The 26,081-nt window shown below is 40.6% G+C and overlaps 1 protein-coding gene across 1 annotated transcript; it reads left to right on the top strand.

Annotated features, from left to right (window-relative positions):
- The first annotated feature begins 1,087 nt into the window (after nt 1–1,087).
- On the top strand, nt 1,088–24,950 carry LOC120539737 (zinc transporter 1). Its single transcript, XM_039770118.1, has 4 exons — nt 1,088–1,158; nt 11,025–11,494; nt 14,366–14,641; nt 23,832–24,950. Exons 1-4 carry the CDS (start codon nt 1,139–1,141, stop codon nt 24,509–24,511), a joined length of 1,446 nt encoding a protein of 481 aa, XP_039626052.1. The 5' UTR covers nt 1,088–1,138; the 3' UTR covers nt 24,512–24,950.
- The last annotated feature ends 1,131 nt before the right edge of the window (nt 24,951–26,081 follow it).

Here is a 26,081-nt window from a genome sequence, read left to right as displayed (position 1 = left end):
AAGAAGATTAAGAGGAGACCTGAGTGAAGTGTTTAAAATTATGAAGGGAATGAGTCCAGTGGATCAAGACGGTGACTTTAAAAAGATTTCATGAAGGACACGGGGACACAGTTGGAAACTTGTTAAGGGTAAATTTTGCACAAACATTAGAAAGTTTTTCTTTAAACAGAGAACGATAGACACTTGGAATAAGCTACCAAGTATTGTGGTAGACAGTAAGACGTTAGGGACTTTCAAAACTCGACTTTAATGGTTTTTTTGGAAGAAATAAGTGGATAGGACTGGTAAGCTTTGTTGGGCTGAATGGCCTGTTCTCGTCTAAATTGTTCTAATATAATGCATTGAAGTCAAATGGGAAGAAGGAACTGAATTGGTTTTATGTGGCTTATAATGCTGCAATGGTGGTTTAAGTGTCCAGGAAGGCTAATAGAAGCATCTACCAACTTTGTTAAGAGGATTATTGTGGTCAAAAATGTGATCTGAGTTGTGAGACAGCAGTGCTAATTACTGTGCCATGGTGCCTCAAGCAATGAAAGCTGCAAATGGAATGAGAACAACAAACAAAATACAACAAATGGCAACTTTCAATATATAAAATGTCACCACATGGTTGCACAGCCAGACTCCAACACCCAGGCAGCACTGTGATGCCACAAGGGATCATTGCCACCTGCCATACTTGCAGCCACTACAGACCTCCAGGACTATAACTGCTTTAGATTGATTGGACTGAACTCAGATTGCCAGCACTTTTGAAAGAATAATCCTCAGTTCACTATATGTATCTTTTAATTCTTTAATTGCAGTTTTAAAAGTTAAACAAGTCTGATAACTCTCAGTGTTAGTTTTTTGGCCGAGTGTTTTAAACAAAAGCATACTGTATTTATCTCACATAGTGACTGTGATGCCTCACTGAACACACTCCAGTGCCCCATTGTCCATTATTTATCGTACAGGAGGCATTCCTAATATTCGTTTAACTCAGCTACATAATGAAATCCGAAGGGAGGGCGGAGAACACCACATTCTTCATCTCACATGACATAGGGCTACAGCTGCCAAAGAGAAATGAGCCTCGTTAGAAATCCTAACTCAATCAGAAATCTCAAAGGCATTCAACTGACTTAACTGGAGTTACATGTGGACTCGCAGGTTAAGGTAATGTGGAGTATTTAATTGAATATTCAGCATGTGTATAATCTGAACTCTACCTATTTTTATTAACATGCATTTTTAAATGATTTGGTTTCTCAACAGTTTGCACTTTTCTGAAATATGCTAACTATACATTTCAATATAGGTCTTTTTTTTTTAATAATTTTGACTTCTATGACTTAAGACGTATTCAGTTTGTTATTTTTATGCAGTAAACAGGTAAATAGGATGGAAAGTGTTTCTTTGCTACATTTGTTCCTACTTTCCGTTTACCATTTATTCCAGTTTATTATTGCATATTTTAAAGAAAATAAAATGGTAATTTTTTTTAAATAATACAATGTTAAAAGAAGTAGGGAAAAAATTTTATTTCCGAATCTTGCAAGCGCTATGAAAAATTTTAATTTGTTGGAGTAGCAGTAAAAGAAGGGAAAATAGACAGGGAGAGAGAAAGAGAGAGAGAGACAGGGAGAGAGAGAGAGAGAGAGAGAGAGACAGGGAGAGAGAGAGAGAGAGAGAGAGAGAGAGAGAGAGAGAGAGAGAGAGAGAGAGAGAGAGAGACAGGGAGAGAGAAAGAGAGAGAGAGAGACTAGGCGGTAGACAGTAAGAGAGAGAGAGAGAGAGAGAGACAGGGAGAGAGAGAGAGAGAGAGAGAGAGAGAGAGAGACAGGGAGAGAGATAGAGAGAGAGAGAGACTAGGTGTTAGACAGTAAGACAGAGAGAAGGGAGAGAGAGAGAGAGAGAGACTAGGCGGTAGACAGTAAGAGAGAGAGAGAGAGAGAGAGAGAGAGAGAGAGAGAGAGAGAGAGAGAGAGAGGTAGACAGAGAGAGACAGGGGGAGAGAGAGAGAGAGGGAGGTAGATAGAGAGAAGGAGAAAGAGAGAGAGAGAGAGAAAAAAAAGAGAGAGAGGGAGAAAGAGAGAGACGCTTTACTAACTGCTTTCTCGCAGGGTGATTAAGTCGCATTCTTTCATAAAAAAGGCGTCAGTCTTGGCACATACATTCCGGGCATTCCCAATCCTAGCATGGGTTGGCATAAAAAGGTGGTGAACCTGAGAGGGTACAAATTGGCACGGGCTGCAGACACGGAATAGGAGAACAAGGTCAGTTCGAACAAGCGGTAAAGGAGGGGAGACACAATGCAGAGGCACTGTGAGACAGAGTAGTGGACCTGATACGCAGCTCAGCATGCACAGTACTCTCGGGTCTGAACGCTGTGTGTAACTAACGGTTCTTTTTAAGACCCACATCCCCGAACCTCTCTATTTGTGTGTGCGTGTGTGTGATAGTTGCCTCCAGACCGCACTTGCTAAGAACTGCAGCACTAGTCTATGACTACATTGTTACAGAACGACTTTCATAACAAAATTGCAGAACAATTTCAAAAACTACACTAATAAATTTAAGGACGGTCTTCAAAATTTAAATTGATTTCTTTTGTTTTTAATGCCTGCCTCGCCAGGAGCATACCACAGCGACCCAGCCACAGCTTGGCGGTCCACACTTTGAAAACCACCGCACTAGTCTACTGATGATCAATTGATAGGAATCCATTGGCTTTGTGCACCTTTATAAGGCAGAAACTTGTGATGGGGCAGCAGAGCATTCGCAGGCATGAGCACACTCTTTACTTCTGGGCCAGTTTAGAGAGGCTCCTCCAAGTTTTCTACTTGGGAATGGAAACTTGGCACATAGAGAGCACCCATGAAGACAGGGGAACATAAACTGGGACATTCATTGAAGAAATGGCTCCTGTGTTAGCCCGGATGTAAACTTTTTTAATAGTAAATGTAATTTTTTTTTAGTTTGGAGTGTAATCACACAGTATGTGGATAAAACCGAGCAAGATGTTTTGTGGGGTTGGCCAGATAGGGCCAGTGAAAATCATGGGGTGGCACAGATAAAATAGACAGGATAGGCAAATTACAAGGTGTAACAGTTAATATTGTAATAGGATTATGTAATGACAATATTACATTAAAGAGAATAGAAATCAGATCATTCTTTGATAGGGCTGGATTAATCATTATGCAAAAAAAAAAAAAAATAATAAATAAATAAAATAAAAAAACATGTGCTTAGGGCATTAAGAGAAGGGGGGCACAACAGAAATTTTCCATTACTGGATTTGCCATGGACCATATATAGGGTAAAACTGCAAAATAAACATTATTTTCCTTCTTACTATAAACTTTGTTTCATTGTGAAAAACACAATTTTATTTTATGATTTATTATTGTTTCTATTTTGAATTAGATATATATAGGGGCAAAAAAATCTGTAAAGTGCTTAGGGCCTCTTAAAGTCTTAATCCGGCCCTGTTCATTGGCCAGATATACCCGTTGCCAAATTCCAATTTGAAGGTTCCATCTGCATTTGCCTACTGCTTATGGATATTAATAGGGTTATGTTTTCTATTTTACTGAATGTTAAATTAAGACTGAATTCTGAATTGGGGTGGCATAGTGCTGCCTCACATCCTGGTTCCTCTCAGTTGGCACTCCACCTGCAGGTGTCCTTGGGTGCTCTGATTTCCTCCCACAGTCTACAGACGTGCAGGTTAGGTGAACTGGGGATTCTAAATATGGCCCTGGTGTGTGTGTGTTTGCCTGTGATGGGTGGGCGCCCAGTCCAGGGTGTGCTCGCGCCTTACACCCTATGCTAGCCACTGCGGCACTTACTTGGATTAAGCAGGTTAGACAATGACATGACAAAATATGAATTATATGTTCATACCATAGAAATGGGAGCTCAGTGGTATGTGTCGGTATGCAATGTTGTATTGACCAATGGTGTCTTCACACTCCTAGTTTGTCTGCTTTGTTCCAAATCAGGGGGTGATTTGTTACTTTCTTTCAATTTCCAGGTAGTTTGGTTGCATTTCACACTGCAATGTCTCAAGAGAACTAAGCAAACAAATAAGCATCCTGCGTCCACATTGTGGACTTTTTCATTGGCTGGTACTTTTTTTTTCCTGGGGAAAAAATATCAAGGAAGGTTGAAAAACAATATTTTCCCTTATTATGTTTATTTACCAAACACAGCTGTGTGAGCAAAGTGCCTTTTATTCAGCATCTTGAAAGCACTTCAGAAGTATGTCTCACCAGGCATGGTAGAGAACGGGCACATTTCAAATATGGGGGTGTAAATAAAGAAGGCAAGCTCTGCTGAGGGCACACACTGAATGGCATCAATGCATGACAGTAGACGTGCCAGGGGAGTTTCATTTAACTGTATGATGTTAGGTATTTAATCGTCAAGTAGCCCCCCCAATGAACCTAACTTCAATATGAGTTCTCTCAAATCGCGTGTGTTCTGTTGTAACTCTGGTAACTGTTTGTTAATACTGTTCATCTGGGAATGTTTGATTAACATTTATTGCATACAGACATGTACAAATTTGTTGGTGCCCTTCAATGATAAAAGAAGACCCCACAATTGTCTTGGAAATAACGTGAAAAACTGACAAAAGTAATTGGTACCCATCATTGTTTATTTCGTATTTAACAAAAATCAGACTTTGCTCTGGAGATTGGATTCCACAGAAAATTTCAAATAAGAACACAAATGAAAAATGGCATGGACACAAATGATGGGACCCCTAACCTAATATTTTCTTGCATGACCTTTAGAGGCATTGTCTGCAAACAAGCGATTCCTGGAGCTCTCCGTGAGATGTCTGCACCTGTCCACAGGTCGTTCGGCCCACTCGTCCTGAGGAAACGGCTTCAGCTGTGTCAGGTGTGAAGGGGTCTTCTCTAGCCTGCATATTTCAGTTCTTTCCATAGATGTTCAGTGGGATTCAAATGAGGGCTCATAGAAAGCCACTTCACAATAGTCCAATGTTTTGTCCTTAGCCATTCTTTGTGCTTCTCGCTGAGTGTTTTGGCTCCTTATCCTGTTGGAGGGTCCATGACATGTGACTGAGGCAGAGTTTTCTGACACTGGGCAGCACATTTCACTACAGCATGTTCTGATCACCTTGAGATTTCATTGTTCCCTGCTCAGACACGAGGCACAAGATGTAGCAAAGCAGCCCTAAAACATAACCAAGCCTCCTCCATGTTTTACAGTAGCTATGGTGGTCTTTTCTTTGAAAGCTTAATTTTTTTATCTGTAGACATAGAGCAGATGTGAGTTGCCGATGTGACTTGCAAGACTAAAGTGTACATAACAACATAACATAATGTAGCTGTTTTAGATTTGCATAATCCAGTTCAGGGTTCAGGTAGAATGGAGTGTATCCATGCAGCATCAAGTGAAAGGCAGGAAACAAAACAAAAAAAAAGAAACAGCTGGCAAGGCTTTGTGTTTTCTTTTTGTTACTCTAGTTTCTTGAAAACCATAAAGAGAAAACAGCATGGGTGGCTTTGTACTTTTTCTGTGGACCAAACACTTGACTAACTTCAGTTTGCAAGTATTTGCATTTTTCTCTTACAATGTAAAACCAATGAAAGAAATGATTTTCAGTTTGTGACATAGCTGCTGCATAAGCTTAAAATGAATATGGAGGGAGGCTGAACTTGCAATATCAGCTTTTTGCCTACATCAAAAACACAAGAACAAAATGTATATTTTATATATTGCTGGGTGCAAGTGACCGGCAGAGTCTGAAGGAAAGTTGTGGTGCCAACCCAGCCACCCCACTTAATACCGAAAGAAGAAAAAAAGTAGATTTCTTATCAAAATAAACAGGTGATCAATGGCACAAGCAAAGGGAAAAGAAAAACAAAAGTACTTCAGCCTCTGATGGCTCCATGCTAAGGGCCTGCCAAGACTGAGACGCCTCCTTCTGGGAACTGTTGCCTTTATATGGTTCAGACAAGAAGGGGCAGGGCATCTCAAAGCGATGAAGGCAGGGTCAGTGGTCCTCATTGGGTGTCTTTTTAGAGCTGCGGAGGGAAAAGACAAGACTGCTAGTGACAAGGCTTTTGTCCAGGATATCCCTGTACTTGGCTGCATTCATCTTTCCCTCGATTGCAACCAGTTGTCCTGTCCCTGCAGCTGAAAAACACCCCCACTGCATGATGCTGCCACCGCCATGCTTCACTGTTGGGACTGTATTGGACAAGTGATGAGCAGTGCCTGGTTGTCTCCACACATACCGCTTAGAATTAAGGCCAAAAAGTTCTATCTTGGTCTCCACAGACAAGAGAATCTTATTTCTCACCATTTCAGAGTCCTTCAGGTGTCTTTTAGCAAACTCCATGCGGGCTGTCATGTGTCTTGCCTCTCCTCAGTGTGTGGAGACAACCAGGCACTGCTCATCACTTGTCCAATACAGTCCCAACAGTGAAGCATGGCGGTGGCAGCATCATGCTGTGGGGGTGTTTTTCAGCTGCAGGGACAGGACGACAGGTTGCAATCGAGGGAAAGATACATATAAAGTACAGGGATATCCTGGACAAAAACCTTCTCCAGAGTGCTAATGACCTCAGACTGGGCTGAAGGTTTACCTTCCAACAAGACAATGACCCTAAGCACACAGCTAAAATAACGAAGGAGTGGCTTCACAACAACTCTGTGACTGTTCTTGAATGGCCCAGCCAGAGCCCTGACTTAAACCCAATTGAGCATCTCTGGAGACCTAAAAATGGCTGTCCACCAACGTTTACCATCCAACCTGACAGAACTGGAGAGGATCTGCAAGGAGGAATGGCAGAGGATCCCCAAATCCAGGTGTGAAAAACTTGTTGCATCTTTCCCAAGAAGACTCCTGGCTGTATTAGCTCAAAAGGGGGCTTCTACAAAATACTGAGCAAAGGGTCTGAATACTTAGGACCATGTAATATTTCAGTTTTTCTTTTTTAATAAATTTGCAACAATCTCAAAAATTATTTTTTTTTGTCTGTCAATATGGGGTGCTGTGTGTACATTAATGAGGGAAAAAATTAATTTAAATGATTTTAGCAAATGGCTGCAATATAACAAAGTGAAAAATTGAAGGGGGTCTGAATACTTTCCTTACCCACTGTATAATGTTACATATATTTATCAGTATGCTGCTGCTGGAGTATGTGAATTTCCCCTTGGGATTAATAAATTATCTATCTATCTATCTATCTATCTATCTATCTATCTATCTATCTATCTATCTATCTATCTATCTATCTATCTATCGTGATAAATAACCATGCGGTGAAACAAAAAGGGGTTTGGGACGGCCTCCCATATAGTTGGAAATGTCTGCAAAATTAAAGAAAGAGGTTGCAAAAAAATGGTCTTTACAGACAAGAGTCTAAAACAGACCTGATGATTAGGACAGACAGGGAGGAAGTGATGTCTTTGAGGTAGAACTGGAAGTGATGTTAAAGGGCCCAGGCAGAATTTCCCGCATTTGGTCTGTGGGGTAAAAAGAGAAAGGGACAGTGCACTCTGCCACTCCTTGGTCAGACTGGGAATTACACTTCTTTCGAGCCCTTTTGGTGCCTCCCATGCACACATATGTGATTGTCACAAATTCGACAAAAGAAGGCACAAAAAAGGTTTGGGGCAGCCTCCTTATATTATATACCTATATATTATTATATACCTATATATTATTTTCCTGGCTGAAAAATAGTGAAGAGTTGTGTACATCTTTCAGTCCAGAACAGAACTGACTTGAACAAAATGGCGCTTTTAAAGACAGGTACAGGAAGTGACTTCATCAAAGTGGCCAGAACCAGAAGTGATGTCATCAGGGACAGAAATGGAAGTAACGTGATCAGGGCCAGGCTAACTGGTCTGTAGAGAAGTGAGGAAAAGCTGGTCTGGCTTGGAATTAGTCTCATTCAAGCCCTTTAGCTGCCTCCCATACACATGTGTGTGACTATATATGCATATATATATATATATATATATATATATATATATATATATATATATATATATATATATATATATATATATATATATATATATATATGTAAAATAAACAGAAAACAAACTAATAATGAGTTGGAGATTCCACCACATATTGTTGAAAATTAGGCAGACATGAGTTCAAGGCAGAACTGAACTACAACAGAAATCATGGCATTTATATATATGATAGACAGGAAGAAGTGGGTTCCTGGGGACTGGAACCAGAAGTGATCTCTTAGGAGGTTGGTTCTAGGGAACCAGAACCGGAAGTGGCATCTTTAGGAAGCAGGTTCTGCTGATGGTCTGCAGAGAGAAAAGCCGAGAAGGTGTTAGAAGACAGTGCCAACCCCTGGTCCAGCTGAGAAAAACATTTATCTGAACCTTCAAACTATCTCCCATGCGTACATGTTTGACAATACACACACCCACACATATAAATATAGAGTTTATTGAAGTTTACATGAAAGTACATTTTTGTGAATTTGTTGACTCTCTCCGGGAGCTCAGGCTTTATTAAGGGGGAGACTGAGACCCCCAGCTCCCACAATTTCGTAGTATGCTTGGCACCACAATACATTCAAAATCAAAATGACTCCAATGATTCAGTCACAATTAAGCACCTAATTAAGGTGCTCTAAAAGATTAGCAGTGGTTGAATTTTCATCCTTAAACAGCTGGATAGTTTTATACTGAAGTTATTGCATTTAATATTGCTTTGCCCTTTATTTAATAACTGCAGTCTGAAACGACACAACACAAGTCAAAGCTCATTATGGTGCCCTTTGATCAGAGCTCCAGCCCCAGCGCCTGTTTTTACTTTAGCCCACTGACTCAAAATCCAGTGACTCAAATTTAATCTTTAAATGAAACATCACGCTTCAGAGTCACTGCTTGGATAGAAATTAGAAGAGGATTAAAGTCTGGAATATCAAAAATGCGCTGAAAGGACAGAATGTACTGCTAAAAGCAATAGCAATTTCCACTAATACTGGGATAGAGTGAAAATTGCATCCAGAAATCAACCTGTGTTATGTTTCATCCTGGCTGGTGTTCCAATTCTTTTTATGTGTCTTTTTTTCTCATGTTCGATTCATTTGTATTAATATTGTTATTTATATTTATTATTTGTATTGTTAGTTTTGTAAATTATTTCATCTTTATATGTGTATGCTTGTTCTATTATGTTCCATGTATTTTTGCGGGTGGCTCCCCAAGAGGCAGGGCCACCTGTCCATCTCCGTCAAATGACTGCCTTAAATGCTATTAAGGCTAAGGGAGCAGACTGTCCCCTGCGGTTCATTGAACATGTTTGGTGTTGCTGTGATGCTGAGTTCTTTTGTGATTATTACTTCACTTATTAATTTTTCTTTGGAGTCCTGACCCCTTGCTCTACTTTTAAACTTCTCTTTGTATTTCTGCTTTTTTGGGGATTTGTTCACCAGTGGATGGCCTATTGTGTAATGGCAACAGTTTCTGGGCAATTTTACCTTCTTCGTGTTACAGAGCATTTTTTGATAAATAAATGTTTTATTTAATGTTTGAGCTTTTTTGGTTTTCATGCAGAAGATTGATATCCCTTTCACTGTGAGGCTTTTTGCTACAGTTTTAGTGACTTTGTGCAAAAGCACTCTCTAGTTCTTGACAATTTGGTTTAAACTAATCTATATCAAAATTTTTATGAACTATTTAGTATTTGAATACTTAAAATTGTGTTTGGACATCATCATCATTATCACTGTGCTTGCAAATGGTACAGAATCATTCACACTTACACCAGTATAGGAAGACCAGTGTCTACCCACAGATCATAAGATTACTGAATAACCAGTCAAACTCACAGTATTGTATAAATTATGGCACATTTATATATTGCACATATTGTGTGCGAGTGCATTTCATTCTATATATGTATGCTTTTTATCTGTGTTTCGTTTTTGGGGGGTGTGGCTCTTGCAAGTTTTGAGATATGCATTTAAGAATTTCATTGTACTGAGTACACATGACATTAAATTGACATCACAGGTGCAACTGTCATGGTCATGTGACGTGATTCCCATGCCTGTGTTATTCTGGCAGCACTGGGAGGAGAACAGGATCCATCCTTGGGCAGGGTTTTAGTCCATTTTACGGCCCTCAGATGCTCATGCCCAGAGGGTCTCTTACTCTAACCTGCTCATGTTTTTGGACATTGAAGGAAAATAGGGGGTATCGCAATAAACTGTGACGCCCCTATCCAGAGAGACACCCTGAGAGGAATCTTCTTGGGGCCCCACCACAATCCCACAAAACCCCCACCCAAAGCACCCTTCCCTGAATCTACAGTACAATAGCAATTGTAAATCGTAATTGCAAATTGAGAGCTTTGCCTTTTGGATCATTTCTCTCTCTCTGTCTTTTTTTCTTCACTATTACTAACCAGTACAACGTCGACATAACTGCAGACACCATCCCAAACCATTTGTCAACATCTTGACCTTTCATCACTTGTGAACAAGTCCCTGAGATACTTAAACTCCTTTGCTTGAGATAGCACTTCCTCCCCAACCTGAGAGGGGGCACTCCATCCTTTTCCAACTGAGAACCATGACCTCAGAGATGGAGGTGCTGATCCTCATCTCAACCGCTTCTCACATGGCCACAAATGCTCCCAGTGTTGGTATGATGTGCTATATGGAATAGCACTAAATCAAATTAAAATGGCCCAGTCGTGCTGCTCCTCATTGATTACCGTCTTACCCTGAATTTTTCAGTTCTATCGTGGAATATGAAACAACACAGTTATGGATTCACTTCAATTCACTGATTCCCTGCTTGTCCCCAAATCACCCATTAGTACAGCAGTAGATATGCATGGTCATGCATATTGTGATGGTGCTCTCTGTGAAACATGCTCTGTAAAATAAAGACTGATTGATTGGTACCATCAGGAATTTGCTAATGATAAGAAGGCCTGATTTGTCTAGCTCAGGATATCTAACTGTCTCTTACATTGTATTTTACTGAATTTTTTGTTCGCCCCCTAGGATGTCTCCGTTGGCGATGAGCTGTTGTCATTGGTGCATATTGATACTAACTCTCCTCTGCCTGTTGCTGGAGCTCATCATCAGCAGATTGTGCAACTCCCTCATCAACATGGTGGACAGCTTTCACACTCTTTTTGTGCTCCTACACCTCTGCCTGCCCGTGGTCCATGGCCTGCTTGCTAATCGGTCAGTGACATTCTCCTCCTCATACGGTTTGGCCAGGATGCAGCCATTTGGTGTGATGGTTTCTGCCCTGCTGCTCGCCTCATTGTGCACCTCCATCTCCCTAGACATTCTGAGTCATTTTCTGCGGCCGCACCCCATCCAGAGGCCTGAGCTTGCACTTGCCGCTGGAGTGGTAGGCATTGCCTTTAACCTGGCCATAGCGTGGACACGCTGCACTGGATGGTGGAGTCTAAAGGATGACAATTCATTGATATGGAACTATTCTTCAGGTCTGGACCACAAAAGTAAGCAAAGTTTGCCAGACGGTGAGTTGGAACCTACTGGGTATTCAGAAAGCATTCAGGCCCCTTAACCTTCTGCACACTTTGTGGTGTTGTAGATTTAATTTTAAGTGGGTAAATTTTACATTTTTTCCCAATCAGTCTACAATCAGTAACCCATAATGACAAAATTTAAAGAAAGGTTTGCAAATTTATTACAAGGGTTATTTACTAGGGTGTTGTACCGTGTTAGCCATTATGGATGTGGTGAAAAGTTAAGCAAAATGATCCCTTTTATTGGCTAACTTCTCCCCAAATCAAAAAACTGAAATATTTCATTCCTCTAAGTTTTCAGACTCTTTGCTCTGACCCTCCAAATGGAGGTCAGGTGCATCCTGTTTGCTTTAATTCACTTTGAGATGTGTCTAGAACTTGTCTGCAGTCCATCTGTGGCAAACTGAAATTGGTTGGACTTCATTTGGAAAGGCCAACGTCTACCTGTGTATATTAGGACCCACAATTCACACTGCAGGTCAGGACAAAAGCCAAGCCATGAAGTTCAAGGAAATCTCCGCAGACCTCTGCAACCAAATTGTGGAGATGAATGGATACAGGACATGGGATTAAAACCATTTCTAAACTATTTGAGTGTTCCCAGGAGCACAGTATTCTCAATAATTGTGAAGTGGAAGATGTTTGGATCCATGAGGAGTCTTCCTAGAGTTGGCCATTAGGTCAAACAGAGCTACCTGGCAATAAGGGCTGTGGAGATCAGACAGATAGACACTGAGACATACAAGTCCCAGAAGCACACGTTTATTTCTTTTTCTGTCCTTTACACCGCTGTGCACAATCACCCACAGCACTATTGCTTAGTCCTTTTCCCTCTTTGTCCTTCACTTTGTCTTTTCTTCTTCTTCTTGTTCTCTGTCACCCTCACTCCTCCAGTCACAAGCTCCGCCCTCTGCCTCCCAACTCCAGTTCCTGGAATGGTCATGAAAGGGATTGGAAACCTACACCAACAAAATCCATGGTAATATTAACATACAAGAGTTCCAGAAGATCGTCCTCCTTGGCACTGCTCATATACTGAGGAGGACTTGATCCATCAAGTGAACCATCACACCCTCATGGTAGCCCTAAGCTCAAGGGATGGATTCAGCTTCATGAGTGAATAGATCAGAACTTTAAGGAATAAAAATAATAATAATAGTAATACATTTTATTTGTATGGCTTTATTGAATGCAATTTAAATGAATGGGTTAAGATGTCAAATGTTTTCATTTCAAACAAATCAACAGCACAGTAAATTCTGCAGAAAATGTAGATGTATGAATGCTTTCTGAATCTACTCCATAGTGCAAACAAGGTGTGACAGTAGATGGCGCTATACCAGCGCTTAACCTGGCACAGACAGACACAAGAGGCACACTTACACAAATTGACGCTTTTTATTCTCAGTTCTCTTCTTTACAGTCCTTTGCACTTCACACACTCCTAGGTGCGCTGGAGGTCCTCTACAGGGCTCTGTAGCTCCCCCTAGCGGCCCCCACAGAACCCAACAGGGCTTCACCAAACGCCAGTTCCCGGCATGCCCTGTGGAAATCCGTGGTGTCACAGCCACCCAGGAGGGCTGCCCTCTAGTGTCCCAGGGGGGAGGTATTGCCTCAGTTTCCCCTGGTCCTTCCACCTTCCAGGTGTCCTGACTGGGCATGAGCCCCAGCTGTCCACCACAAAGGAAAAAGAAATTTAAAAAATTTTAAAGAAAATGTGAAAACAACTGACAATTTTCAAGAAGCTGCTAAGCTTCCTAAGTTGAGCCTTTCTGTTTGATAAACATGCAGTTGCCACATAACACAGCACATGGAGAACCCGGAAACTGCACAATGACACCATATTTGAACCTAGAGCACCTTGGGATTTTGTGACTTATCTAAACTGAACATTTACTGGGCAATGCACCTGTCTTGTTATGGCATTGTTTCTTTCAACCAGCAGAGGGCAGGTTAAATCCATACATGAAAACTGGAGGAAATTGCTAGAAGCCCTTCCTCTGTCTAAAGAATTCATTTTGACAGATAGCACTGTCATGGTACATTGTGCAAGAGCAACATTAACACTGTCAAAGTTAGGTTAGATCAGGGGTTCTCAAACTCATTCCTGGGGGACCCCTGTGGCTGCAGGTTTTTGTTCCAACCAGCCTCTGTTTTTAATTGGACTCCTGGGCTAATTAAGTGAATTGTTGTTTCCCAGATTCCCTGTTTTGGGAACAATATACAAATTAGAAAACTAAGTTTGGTTAAAAAAAAAAAAGTATTAAAATGTACTAAGCAATTATATGTATTTTTTCTTTTTAAGAGTATGTTCATCTTGATTGTCATTCTACTTTTCTAGGTGTTCTAATTGTTTAATTAATCCGTTATTTACTACTTTGTGGGGCTGACGCTAAAGTAGTTGCGTCCTTTCACGATTGAGTGTTGTTTGCTTGGGTTTTTGCTCTGCTTGTTTTTAATTGTCATTATTAAGATTCAATGAAGGGAGCAAACTGCACAGAGAAAGGGCAAATATAATAAAAAGAGAGTTAAGCATTTAAATCTATAGCAAAAACAGAAATATTTCTAAGTTTCTTATAAATGTAAAAATCATGCTGCTGTGCTTTTCTGAATGTAGAATAAAAGATAATACCAGCTAATTAAATGAGATCAGTGCTATCAGGTGTTGTCATTGATTAGGAATCTGGTTGGAACAAAAACCTGCAGCCACAGGGGTCCCCCGGGACCGAGTTTGAGAACCCCTGGGTTAGATAAATCTTACATCTTAAAGTTGGCAAAATCTTTAAGTAGACTAAACCCGAAAAGCATAAGTAAATTAAATGCTTTTCAATTTGTTTCCAGGTTGCCCTTCCAGTAAAGCAGCAGAGAAAAGTCAACCCGAATGTGACACTACAGTCATTTTCCAAAACCCCCGAGCACACCAAGACGACCGGCAGGCTGAGTCAAGCAGTGCACACTCACAATCTGGGTGCTGCATGTTGGGAAACCAACACAGGATGGGCATCTCAGATGTCAAGGACAACTGCTCAACAATACACTGTGAAGTAACAGAGATGGATTTATCACTTGAAAAGCCAAGGAGCATCTGTGAAGCGATAGAAGAACCAAACTCTACAGGTTAGTAAAAAGAAGCCTATAAAGCACTCCAACTGTGGCGGACACACTTCAAAATGACATATTCTGTGATGATTGGGTCACTGTATGGCACATCCTCTTCCCAACAAACAACACCAGATAGTCCAGAAGTGATCCTTCAGTCCAAGTATTAACATCACAAAGGAGAGTAAAATATCAGAAACATAAGGGAAAAAGAAACAAAACAAACACAATTGCATTCTGTCTCCTCTAAACCTACTCTATCAAGTCATGGTTCCTTCAAACCTTCTGAATTTCCTATGGCTTTCTCCTCTTATCCTTAAAGGAGAAAGTAGGGTGAAAAGACACCTTTTATTGGCTAACTAAATAGATTACAAATGCATGCTTTCGAGGCAGCTAAGGCCCCTTCATCAGGCAAGGTATAACAAAGAAACTGAAAAATACTCTTGCTTATATTGGGACAGCAAAGTGATTTTTTGCTTTCATCTTAACAACTGTTTTGTTCGAATGTTAGCAAAATTAATAAACCTGAGATGAATTAACCCTTAAAGAAGAGAACAATGAACTAATAACATGTAGAGATAAGATAACCATCACTAGAGAAAGTCCTGTAAGGTTTATTTGAAGTGCATTGTCTGTAAGATAGGCCTCTGATGTAGTCAGCTGGTCAATCAGTCTGTTAGTCCAAATATCTGGTCATAAAACTCTTGTCTCTGTTCAGACCATTTTGTAGAGTATTGATTTTAAGCATAGGAGTTTGCATGTTCTCCTCCGGGTGCTCCGGTTTCCTCCCACAGTCCAAAGACATGCAGGATAGGTGCATTGGTGATTCTAAATTGTCCCTAGTGTGTGGTTGGTGTGTAGGTGTGTTTGTGTGTGTGTGCCCTGTAGTGGGCTGGCACCCTGCCCGGGGTTTGTTTCCTGCCTTGCGCCCTGTGTTGACTGGGATTGGTTCCAGCAGACCCCCGTGACCCTGTAGTTAGGATATAGTGGGTTGGATAATGGATGGATGGAATTTATGCATAAGTTTGTATTCCCATTCTTTCCACTCCTGTTGGGTCTTGAAATTACCCATAAGCACAGAGACCCTGAGATCCTTTATGCTGTGACCATTACTGTTAAATTGTGCTGCCACCGGAAGATCAACACTGTTCTGATTGACATGAAATCTATGTGAGTTCATTCGCTGGCGCAGTGTCTAACCAGTTTCCCCAACATACAGTCCAGTGTTGGGGCACGTTATGCACATAATTAGGTCGACCACATTAGATTTTCATGTGAACGGACCCTTTATTTTATGCTCCTGCTGGCAATGTGGTATAACTACCTGATCTGTCGTGTAGATATGAAAAAGTTTTGGAACTTCTCTTAATTCCTTGGATTTTTGTTTATCATTGGCTGAGCTTTCAAAGTAGCAACTTCCTTTTAATATATGACATGTCTAATGGAAAGAGTAGTATTTCAGCAGTGACATTAAGTTTATGGGATTAACAGAAAATATGCAATATAACAAAATTAGACAGGTGTATAAATGTGGGCACCACAACAGAGATGTGACATCAATACTTAGTTGAGCCTCCTTTTGCTCCTTTGAGCCTCTAGACGCTGTCCTCCTATAGCCTGTGATGAGTGTCTGGATTCTGGATGGAGGTGTTTCTGACCATTCTTCATACAAAATCTCTCCAGTTCAGTTCAATTTGATGGCTGCCGAGCATGAACAGCCTGCTTCAAATCATCCCATAGATTTTCGATGATATTCAAGTCAGGGGACTGTGACGTCCATTCCAGAACATTCTACTTCTCCCTCTGCACGAATGCCTTTGTAGATTTCAAACTGTGTTTTGGGCCATTGTCTTGTTGGAATATCAAACCCCTGCGTAACTTCAACTTTGTGACTGATGCTTGAACATTATCCTGAAGAATTTGTTGATATTGGGTTGAATTCATCTGACCCTCAACTTTAACAAGGGCCCCAGTCCCTGAACTGGCCACACAGCCCCACAGCATGATGGAACCTCCACCAAATTTGACAGTAGGTAGCAGGTGTTTTTTTGGAATGCAGTGTTCTTCCATCATGGAAAGCGCTTTTTGTTCTGACCAAATAACTCAATTTTTGTCTCATCAGTCCAAAGCACTTTGTTACAAAATGAATCTGGCTTGTCTAAATGAGCATTGGCATACAACAAGCGACTCTGTTTGTGGCGTGAGCACAGAAAGGGCATCTTTCTCATCTCCCTGCCATACAGATGTTCTTTGTGCAAATTGCGCTGAATTGTAGAACGATGTACAGATACACCATCTGCAGCGAGATGTTCTTGCAGGTCTTTGGAGGTGATCTGTGGGTTGTCTGTAACCATTCTCACAATCCTGCTCATATGTCGCTCCTGTATTTTTCTTGGCCTGCCAGACCTGCTGGGTTTAACAGCAACTGTGCCTGTGGCCTTCCATTTCCTGATTCCATTCCTTACAGTTGAAACTGACAGTTTAAACCTCTGAGATGGCTTTTTGTAGCCTTCCCCTAAACCATGAGACTCAACAATCTTTGTTTTCAGATCTTTTGAGAGTTGCTTTGAGGATCCCATGCTGTCTGTCACTGTTCAGAGGAGAGTCAAAGGGAAGGAAGCACAACTTGCAATTGACCACCTTAAATACCTTTGACCACTCGTGATTGAACACACCTATCTATAAAGTTCAAGGCTTAGCGAGCTCATCCAACCAATTTGGTGTTGCAAGTAATCAGCACTGAGCAGTGACAGGCATTCAAATCAGCAAAATGACAAGGGGACCCACATTTGTGCACGGCCAGTTTTTAACATTTGATTGAATTTCATACAACTAAATACTGCGTCACTAAAAATCTTTGTTCAAAAAACACTGCAGTACTCCAATGTTCCTAGGAAATGAAAGACTACCACTCCTATCTCTATTGTTGAAAGGAGAGTAAATTATTATGCAGGCTGAAAGGGGTTCCCAAACTTTTTCCTATGACTGTATGTGCAGAGGTGCCACACCTGTTCTATAGGCAGGGAGATGTGCCACTTGCTGCTGAGCCACACTTATCCTTGTAAGGCAGGGATGTCCAACTCCAGTCTTGGAGGACCGCAGAGGCTACAGGTTTTCATTCTAACCATCTTCTTAATTAGTGACCAGTTTTTGTTACTAATTAACTTGACTCGTATCCCTTAGTTGTTTCTTCTTCCTTAATTAGCAGCCAAACAATAATGAGACATAAAATGAGCCACCACATGACCAGCTAACCTCAGTATCTGAAAATCAAGAAAGGTGAAGGTCTCAGTAACATTGATCTGCTCAGATCACCAAATCATTTTGACAGTGTCCTTACAAAAAAAAAGAAACAGAAAATCAAGCTTTGGAAATGGCAGAATGAGAGCAGCAACAAGCTGTGGAATTAAATAATGGTTTTAATTAACAGAAAGAATTGGCTTCTCATTAAGAAACTGGTTGGACTGAAATTTTGAGTTTGCATCCCAGATTTAGCTGGTCATCTGTTAACTCGCTTCATCTGATATTTTTGTTTGGCAGCCATTAAATGAAAAAAAAAAGAATCATTTCAGAGGTCTGAAGCCTTGAAAAACAGGGATATTAAAATGAAGGGAAAAGAAGTTAATTAGCAGTGAAAATGGGTCACTGATTTAGGAAAAAAGGCAGAATGAAAAACTGTAGCCACTGAGCTGGACACCGCCATTGTAAGTGGAGCCTCTGCTACAACGTCTCACTCTATTCCAAGCCCCCTTGACAGAAGAGATGGAGGCATTTAAGAAGCAACTTCTGTGAGTGGTCCATTAGCCTAAAGAAAGCAATTCCTGGTCCATCTGCAAAGTAGAGTGAATTTCATTTTTGTGTCGTGCTATAGTTGCAGATTTACAAGCACTGTGTGCTGAATGAGAATGAACATCAGCATCATTCTTGCCATTGTGTTGTATTAACATATTGATGATAAAAAAGAAAGAAAAAGTCACATTGCACAGTATAGCTGAATGTCCACAGCAAGATGCTATACACAGTCATGTATAAAATGGAAGTTTGCCCTCAAAACATAAGACGCTGTCAGGTAATAGGTCTGAGCGGGAGACAGAATGTGAGTGGATCTGCCCTGTCCCTGGAGACAAATACGTTTGTCGTGGAGCTTTTTCAGTCGTACAATGAGGAATATCTGACCTGAAACAGCACAGTGTAAGTGCCACCCATTTCTGAACAGCTGAAGTGCAGATGATACAGAGTGGAATCACTTGATTCCTCATACCTCACTCAGACAAGCAGACATGATATGTTATTGCTGTTTAGTTAATTGTATGTTATCTGTTACAAGTGTAAAATAAGGACACAAACACCATCAAAGATTTGGGGGGATCCCCCATATACTGTAGTACAAAAAAATGAAATGACGTCTTCACAGACAGAGTTCCAAAACGGAACTGACAAAAAGAAAATGGAGGCAGTATATAGAGTTGGCAGCAGGAAGTGATGTCAAGGGTGAAAGGCATTCTGGAACCGGAAGTGACATCAGGAAGAGGTTGTGAGGGTTGGACCCGGAAGCGATTTCTTTATTGTGTAGATTCTTTCAGTTGTTCTGCAGGGAGATTGGAAAAAGAGTTAGAGGGCAGCGCCAACCCCTGGGTCAGCAGGTAACTGCATCTGGTTGCCTCCCAAACACACGTATGTGACACTATTCAAAAGAAGTTTTGCTCAAGCTTTATAACACACTGGTGAGGCCTCATCTGGAGTACTGGGTACAGTTTTGGTCTCCAGACTACAAAATGGACATGGCAGAGCTAGAGAAAGTCCAGAGAAGAGCAACTAGGCTGATTACAGGGCAACAGGGGATGAGTTATGAGGAATGATTAAAAGAGCTGAGCCTTCACAGTTTAAGACAAAGGAAATTAAGAGTTGACACGACAGAAGTGTTTAAAATTATGAAGGGTATTAGTCCAGTGGATCGAGACGGTGACTTTAAAATGTGTTCATCGACAACACGGGGACACAGTTGGAAATTTGTTTGGTAAATTTTACACAAACATTACTACGTTTTTCTTTACACAAAGAAAGATAGACACTAGCAACCAAGTAGTGTGGTAGACAGATGGACTTTATGGACTTTCAAAACTCGACTTGATGCTATTTTAGAGGAATTAAGTGGATACGACTGGCGAACTTTGTTAGGCTGAATGGCCTACTCTTGACCAGATTGTTCTAATGTTCTAATAGCTGAATGTATGACAGAAGGCATACACTGATGTGCATCAGTTTTATGACAGGAGACTTATCACATAATTTTCATTCAATTGTATGCAGATGCATATTTAGTCTCTTGTAGCCACAATATGAATGTAACACCAAAAGTTCACCTTATGAGAAGGATTTAGGAGTCGTAGTAAACTCGACAGAATCAACTGCCAGACGGTGTTCAGAAGGCTAACAGAATGTCAGGTTATATAGCGTCTTGATGTGTGGAGTACAAGTCCAAGGAGGGTATGCTCAAGCTTTATAACACACTGATGAGGCCTCATCTGGAGCACTTTTGGTCTCCAGGCTACAAAACGGACATAGCAGCAAAAGAAAAAGTCTAGAGAAGAGAAACTAGGCTGATTCCAGGGCTACAGGGGATGAGTTAGGAGGAAAGATTAAAAGAGCTGAGCCTTTAAAGTTTAACAAAAGAAGATTAAGAGGTGACATGATTGAAGTGTTTCAATTATGAAGGGAATTAGTCCAGTGGATCGAGACGGTGACTTTAAAATGAGTTCATCAGGAACAGAGGGACATCTTTGGAAATTTGGTTCAAACATTAGGAAGTTTTTCTTCACACAGACAGTGTCGTAGACAGTAGGACTTGATGGTATTGTGGAAGAATTAAGTCAATAGGACTGTCGAGCTTTGTTGGGGTGAATGGTCTGTTCTCATCCAGATTGTTCTAATGTATTTTAGCCTACATTAGCCTATATTATGCCGTAACTAATAAAACTAGGCAATAATCTGTGAAAACTGATCAGGCAAATATTTCCATCCCTTTGGACGGAAGGTTAAGACAGACTTAGTTTATCAATCATAAATAATAAATTCTATGATAATGTGTAATTTAAAACATCTAAATAAATAAGTCAATCAGATACTTATTTAGAAGTTTGCCCATTTTATTTTTTGTTATTTCAAAGCATAATCTACAGTATACTCATTTTCAATCTAATGAATGACTTCTTCTCTCCAGGTAACAGTGACGGAGTTGACTCGTGTATCTCACAGTTAAACATATGACCTGAGCTCTACCATTCTACCAGTGCTGACTGTGCACAACAGATGAACCAGAATTTGATGTTGTGTTTTATTTTAATATTTAATTGTATGTGTAGTTATTAGTGCTTTTGGTATGTTATCTTGCAACACAGCAGTCCAAACCAAATATATTGGTCTTTCCAAATATTATAACAAACTCCAAGGGTTGGTGATCCTTGGGGCGTTGTTTCTGTTACTTGAAATTGTTCAATAAAGTAACTGGAATAATTTAATATGCATAGGCAAGCAATTATTAAAACTGTTTTTTTTTTTTATTAGAAATCAATCGCTGAGTTATTTCTGGCTTATAGAAGAGCATTAATAGGCTTGAAGGAAATACAATAAATTGGTATTAACAAGCAGTTAATTTCGATTTGAAAATTTTAATTGTTCGATTCATCACCATTCAAAATTTAAAAATAAAATAATAATAAAAATGTATATAAATTATGGAATAACAATTACAATTGAGTACTTAACTATGGCGTTACAGGCAGCACGGTGGTGCAGTGGGTAGCGCTGCTGCCTCGCAGTTAGGAGACACGGGTTTGCTTCCTGGGTCCTCCCTGTGTGGAGTTTGCATGTTCTCCCCATGTCTGCGTGGGGTTTTCTCCGGGTACTCCGGTTTCCTCCCACAGTCCAAAGACATGCAGGTTAGGTACATTGGCAATCCTAAATTGTCCCTAGTGTGTGCTTGGTGTGTGGGTTTGTTTCCTGCCTTGCGCCCTATGTTGGCTGGGATTGGCTCCAGCTGAACTCCGTGACCCTGTAGTTTGGATATAGCGGGTTAAATAATGGATGGATGGATTATGGCGTTACACTGTATTACGCAGTAAGTACAAGGTTATAACAACTAGTTACTCTGTAATTAAACAGGTAATTACATGATAAGGGTACAGCATATTTAGGACACCTAACCTAAATTTTAAATGAACAGCAGCCCTACATTTAATCTTTCCTCATAACTCATTCCTTGCAGTCCTGGAATCAGCGTAGTCGCTCTTCTCTGGACTCTTTCTAGTCAAATCAAGTGAAGTCAATTTTTACTTATGGAGTACATATTTAAAACAACAGCTAAACAGTTTCTGTAAATATACCAATAAATATATAGTAGAGGGTGCCCATGCAGCACCTCCGCCACACCAGGAAGTGCTACAAGAAGACCATCAGAGAGCACCTGGAGTAAATCTGGGTGCATTTTAAAAGGGGCCGCCTCACTCCATTCAGAGAGCCGGAGTCGGGAGGCAGAGGACGGAGCTTCTGATTGGAAGATTGAAGGTGGCAGAAGGAACGAAAAGGAAGAAGAAAAATAAGGGATGAGAGCAGAATTTATTGTGGTGGTTAATGCACTGTGTGTTAAGAAGGAAGAAGCCAAATAAAAAGTGTGTGTCTTGGATTTGGCTGTCCCAGTGTGTCTGTCTGTGTCCGGGCTGATCTTTTACAACACCGAAAGTGACCCTTGAGCAAGGTCGTTAACCTGCAATTGCTCCGTCCTGGGTATGATGTTAATCTGCATCCAGTCCTGCATAAAGGCCCTCAATCCTGCAGGGAAAAACCTGGCAGGATTGGCACACCGGCCACCATAAAAAACCTCACACTGGTTCCTTTCCATCTGAACTAGTGTGGTGCTGAGGGGTCACCTGTTGTATGGCTGCACTCGGGTCCTAATCTGGGATTCTGAGTTGATTTGTCATGTGGTGGGTACAGCAATGCGCTGTATCAGCTCCTGCTCCTAACCTCTCCTTTCAATTGAAGCACAGGCAGATGAAATAGTGGTGTCAGAAGTGGGATTTTAGCCCACAACCTGAGAGTTCAAAGTTCAATAGCTTAACCACAATGTCACACCGCCTGCCTTTTCTTCCATACTGAGTATGATCTAATTGGTGAACAGCGCTATAAATTATACAGAAGCAAGGACAACAGTTTTGTAATCATAGTGAAGTGTTTAACACCACAAACAACTGTTCGTACATTTCACCATTTATTACTGAGCACACAATGCAAATCTCAAAAAAAACAAAAACAAACATGTGGAGATACTACTTAGAACATCCGAGCCCATTGTGTGACTTTACTGAGATCTCTGATGAAACTCGAGAGGAGACCCTTGTGGTATTTTTCTCTGGCTCTGGCTAAAGAACGTGTCACCATTGTATTTCTTTCTGACCTCATTGTTGTCAAAGAGAAACCAATAAGATATTTAGAAGATCTCTCTTTTTAAAATTTTTTTTTTCATCCCTAATGGGATGTCAGCAACTTTTTAAGACAAAAAATTGGGGAAAATTCTCACGGACCACTGATGTTGTGAAAGAACATTTAGGAACAGATGGGTTAAGGAGAGTGTTTATAGTGTTAAATACAACTCTAGGTCAGTGAAATTTATTGAGATTAATATCTGAGAAATACTTTGTTTGAGCAGATAGATGTCACAACTTTTTGGTAGTCTCATAAAATATTTAAAGACTCCTATAGCTTGTTGTGTTCACATTTACACTCTGCTCGTCTAAAAGTACAAATGGCATCATTTAACCATCGCTCAGGTTTAGGTTTAGATTTCTAGCACTGCTCTGTCTTTTTTGTGGCCTGGAGATTAAAACTGTGCACAATAAAATATACAAGTCAACAACTCAATAAAGTGTGCAGAAAGTGAAGGGGTGGTAATGCTTTCTGAGGCCACTGTATTAATGTAGTGTTTATATTATTTTCTCATGAGGTTAAGCAGTTGATTCTGTCTGTCACCTTTTTCAAGCTGGTTATTGTCACTTATATGTGTCATATTCCATATTTGATAATGGCAGTACATTGTGAAACAGAGGTGCACTGACTCTGTAGTGTGACATGTGAAGAAGAGGCCTATCATGATGATTAATAAACATAAAGACATGTTTGACTGACATTCGTGACCTTCTTCCTATACTTTCAGATGAAGCAGCCACCAGAAGACCAGAGATTGAGCCGACATCCACAGGCAGTCTACAGTCATCTTATTGTCTCTTTGTTTCAGCTTTGGTAAATGGGAAATGTATGGTGGGACCTGTGCTGGTGGTAGCCAATGGGCTTGCACATCTCCTGATGAGCCATGACTGCATGCATGGATGGCGCTGTAATCTTTTCCTTTACTTGGATCCAATATTCTCCTTTCTTACAGTGTTAGTGCTTTTGACTTCAGCCCTGCCAGAAGTGAAACACCATGGCTTCATTTTCCTTCAAGGTGTGCCAGCTCATATTCACCTGACCAACATGGGGCACCAGATCAGCCAACTTCCTGAAGTGGTGGCTTTCCATGACTTGCATGTTTGGCAGCTGGTGGGATCCCAACTGGTGGCGTCTGTTCACGTTCAGTGCTGTGACAGCACCAACTACCCGGCCCTCATTGCAGGAATCTCTGCAGTGTTTAATAATGTGGGCATACAGCAAGTCACCATCCAACCGGAGTTCACGACCCCAGCACAGAAACAAATGCAGTGTTGGCTGGCTTGTGGAAAAGCATGCTCCCAAAAACTATGCTGCCATAAACCAGAAGAGAGCGAGAAGCAGTTTAAGAAGAAACAGGAAAGTGAAGAGGAACCCAAAGATTTGATTTTAAAGAACATTTACATTTGAGTCACTCCTTTCACTTGACCTCAGGATCCACAGATACAAAGTGGACCTCAAAGTCTTTATTTTTTTTCAACCAATGAAATGTTTTCAGGATACGTTCAACCATGCTTTATCGTTTAAAAAGATAATAACTCTGGGAATAGGGACACTTCTTTATGAAGTCAAACTAGTACTATTGAGAGTGGAACTGCACACATTAATCCAAAGAATCTGCAACATGTTTGTTTTTAATGTAAAATATTATTTTTTTATGCTGGGTGCTCATCACCACTTTCCTCAATATTGTATTGTAAATCATAGGCAGGAAGTGAGGCCTAGTGTTAAAAGAACTGGACATATGATCCATTTGGTGAAGTTCTCTTGTATTTGTGGAATTCCCATAAGACAAGACCACCATAATGATCTACAGTATATCTACCATTAATAGATAGATAGATAGATAGATAGATAGATAGATAGATAGAGTTGTGCTTGAAAGTTTGTGAACCCCTTAAAATTTTCTATATTTCTGCATAAATATGACCTAAAACATCATCAGATTTTCATTCAAATCCTAAAAGTAAACCAGTTAAACAAATGAGACAAAAATATTATACTTGGTCATTTATTTATTAAGGAAAATGATCGAATATTACATATTTGTGAGTGGCAAAAGTATGTTAACCTTTGCTTTCAGTATCTGGTGTGACCCCCTTTTGCAGCAATAACTGCAACTAAACGTTTCTGGTAACTTTTGATCATTCCTGCACACCGGCTTGGAGGAATTTGAGCCCGTTCCTCCGTACAGAACAGCGTCAACTCTGGGATGTTGGTGGGTTTCCTCACATGAACTGCTCTCTTCAGGTCCTTCCACAACATCTCGACTGGATTAAGGTCAGGACTTTGACTTGGCCATTCCAAAACATTAAATTTATTCTTCTTTAACCATTCTTTGGTAGAACGACTTGTGTGCTTAGGGTTGTTGTCTTGCTGCATGACCCACCTTCTCTTGAGATTCAGTTCATGGACAGATGTCCTGACATTTTCCTTTAGAATTCTCTGATATAATTCAGACTTCATTGTTCCATCAATGAAGGCAAGCCGTCCTGGCCCAGATGCAGCAAAACAGGCCCAAACCATGATACTACTACCACCATGTTTCACAGATGGGATGAGGTTCTTATACTGGAATGCAGTGTTTTAATTTCTCTAAACATAACGCTTTTCATTTAAACCAAAAAGTTCTATTTTGGTCTCATCCGTCCACAAAACATTCTTCCAATAGCCTACTGGTTTGTCCACGTGATCTTTAGAAAACTGCAGACGAGCAGCAATGTTTTTTTGGAGAGCAGTGGCTTTCTCCTTGCAACCCAGCCATGCACACCATTGTTGTTCAGTGTTGTCCTGATGGTGGACTCATGAACATGAACATTAACCAATGTGAGAGAGGCCTTCAGTTGCTTAGAAGTTACCCTGGGGTCCTTTGTGACCTCGCCGACTATTACACGTGTGCCTTGCTCTTGGAGTGATCTTTGTTGGTCGACCACTCCTGGGGAGGGTAACAGTGGTCTTGAATTTCCTCCATTTGTACACA

The sequence above is a fragment of the Polypterus senegalus genome, chromosome 11 (assembly GCF_016835505.1).
Source record: "Polypterus senegalus isolate Bchr_013 chromosome 11, ASM1683550v1, whole genome shotgun sequence".
Classification (NCBI taxonomy): Eukaryota; Metazoa; Chordata; class Cladistia; order Polypteriformes; family Polypteridae; genus Polypterus; species Polypterus senegalus.
The sequence above is the reverse complement of the archived record's forward strand: the minus strand, read 5'-3'. Positions and strand labels throughout refer to the sequence as shown.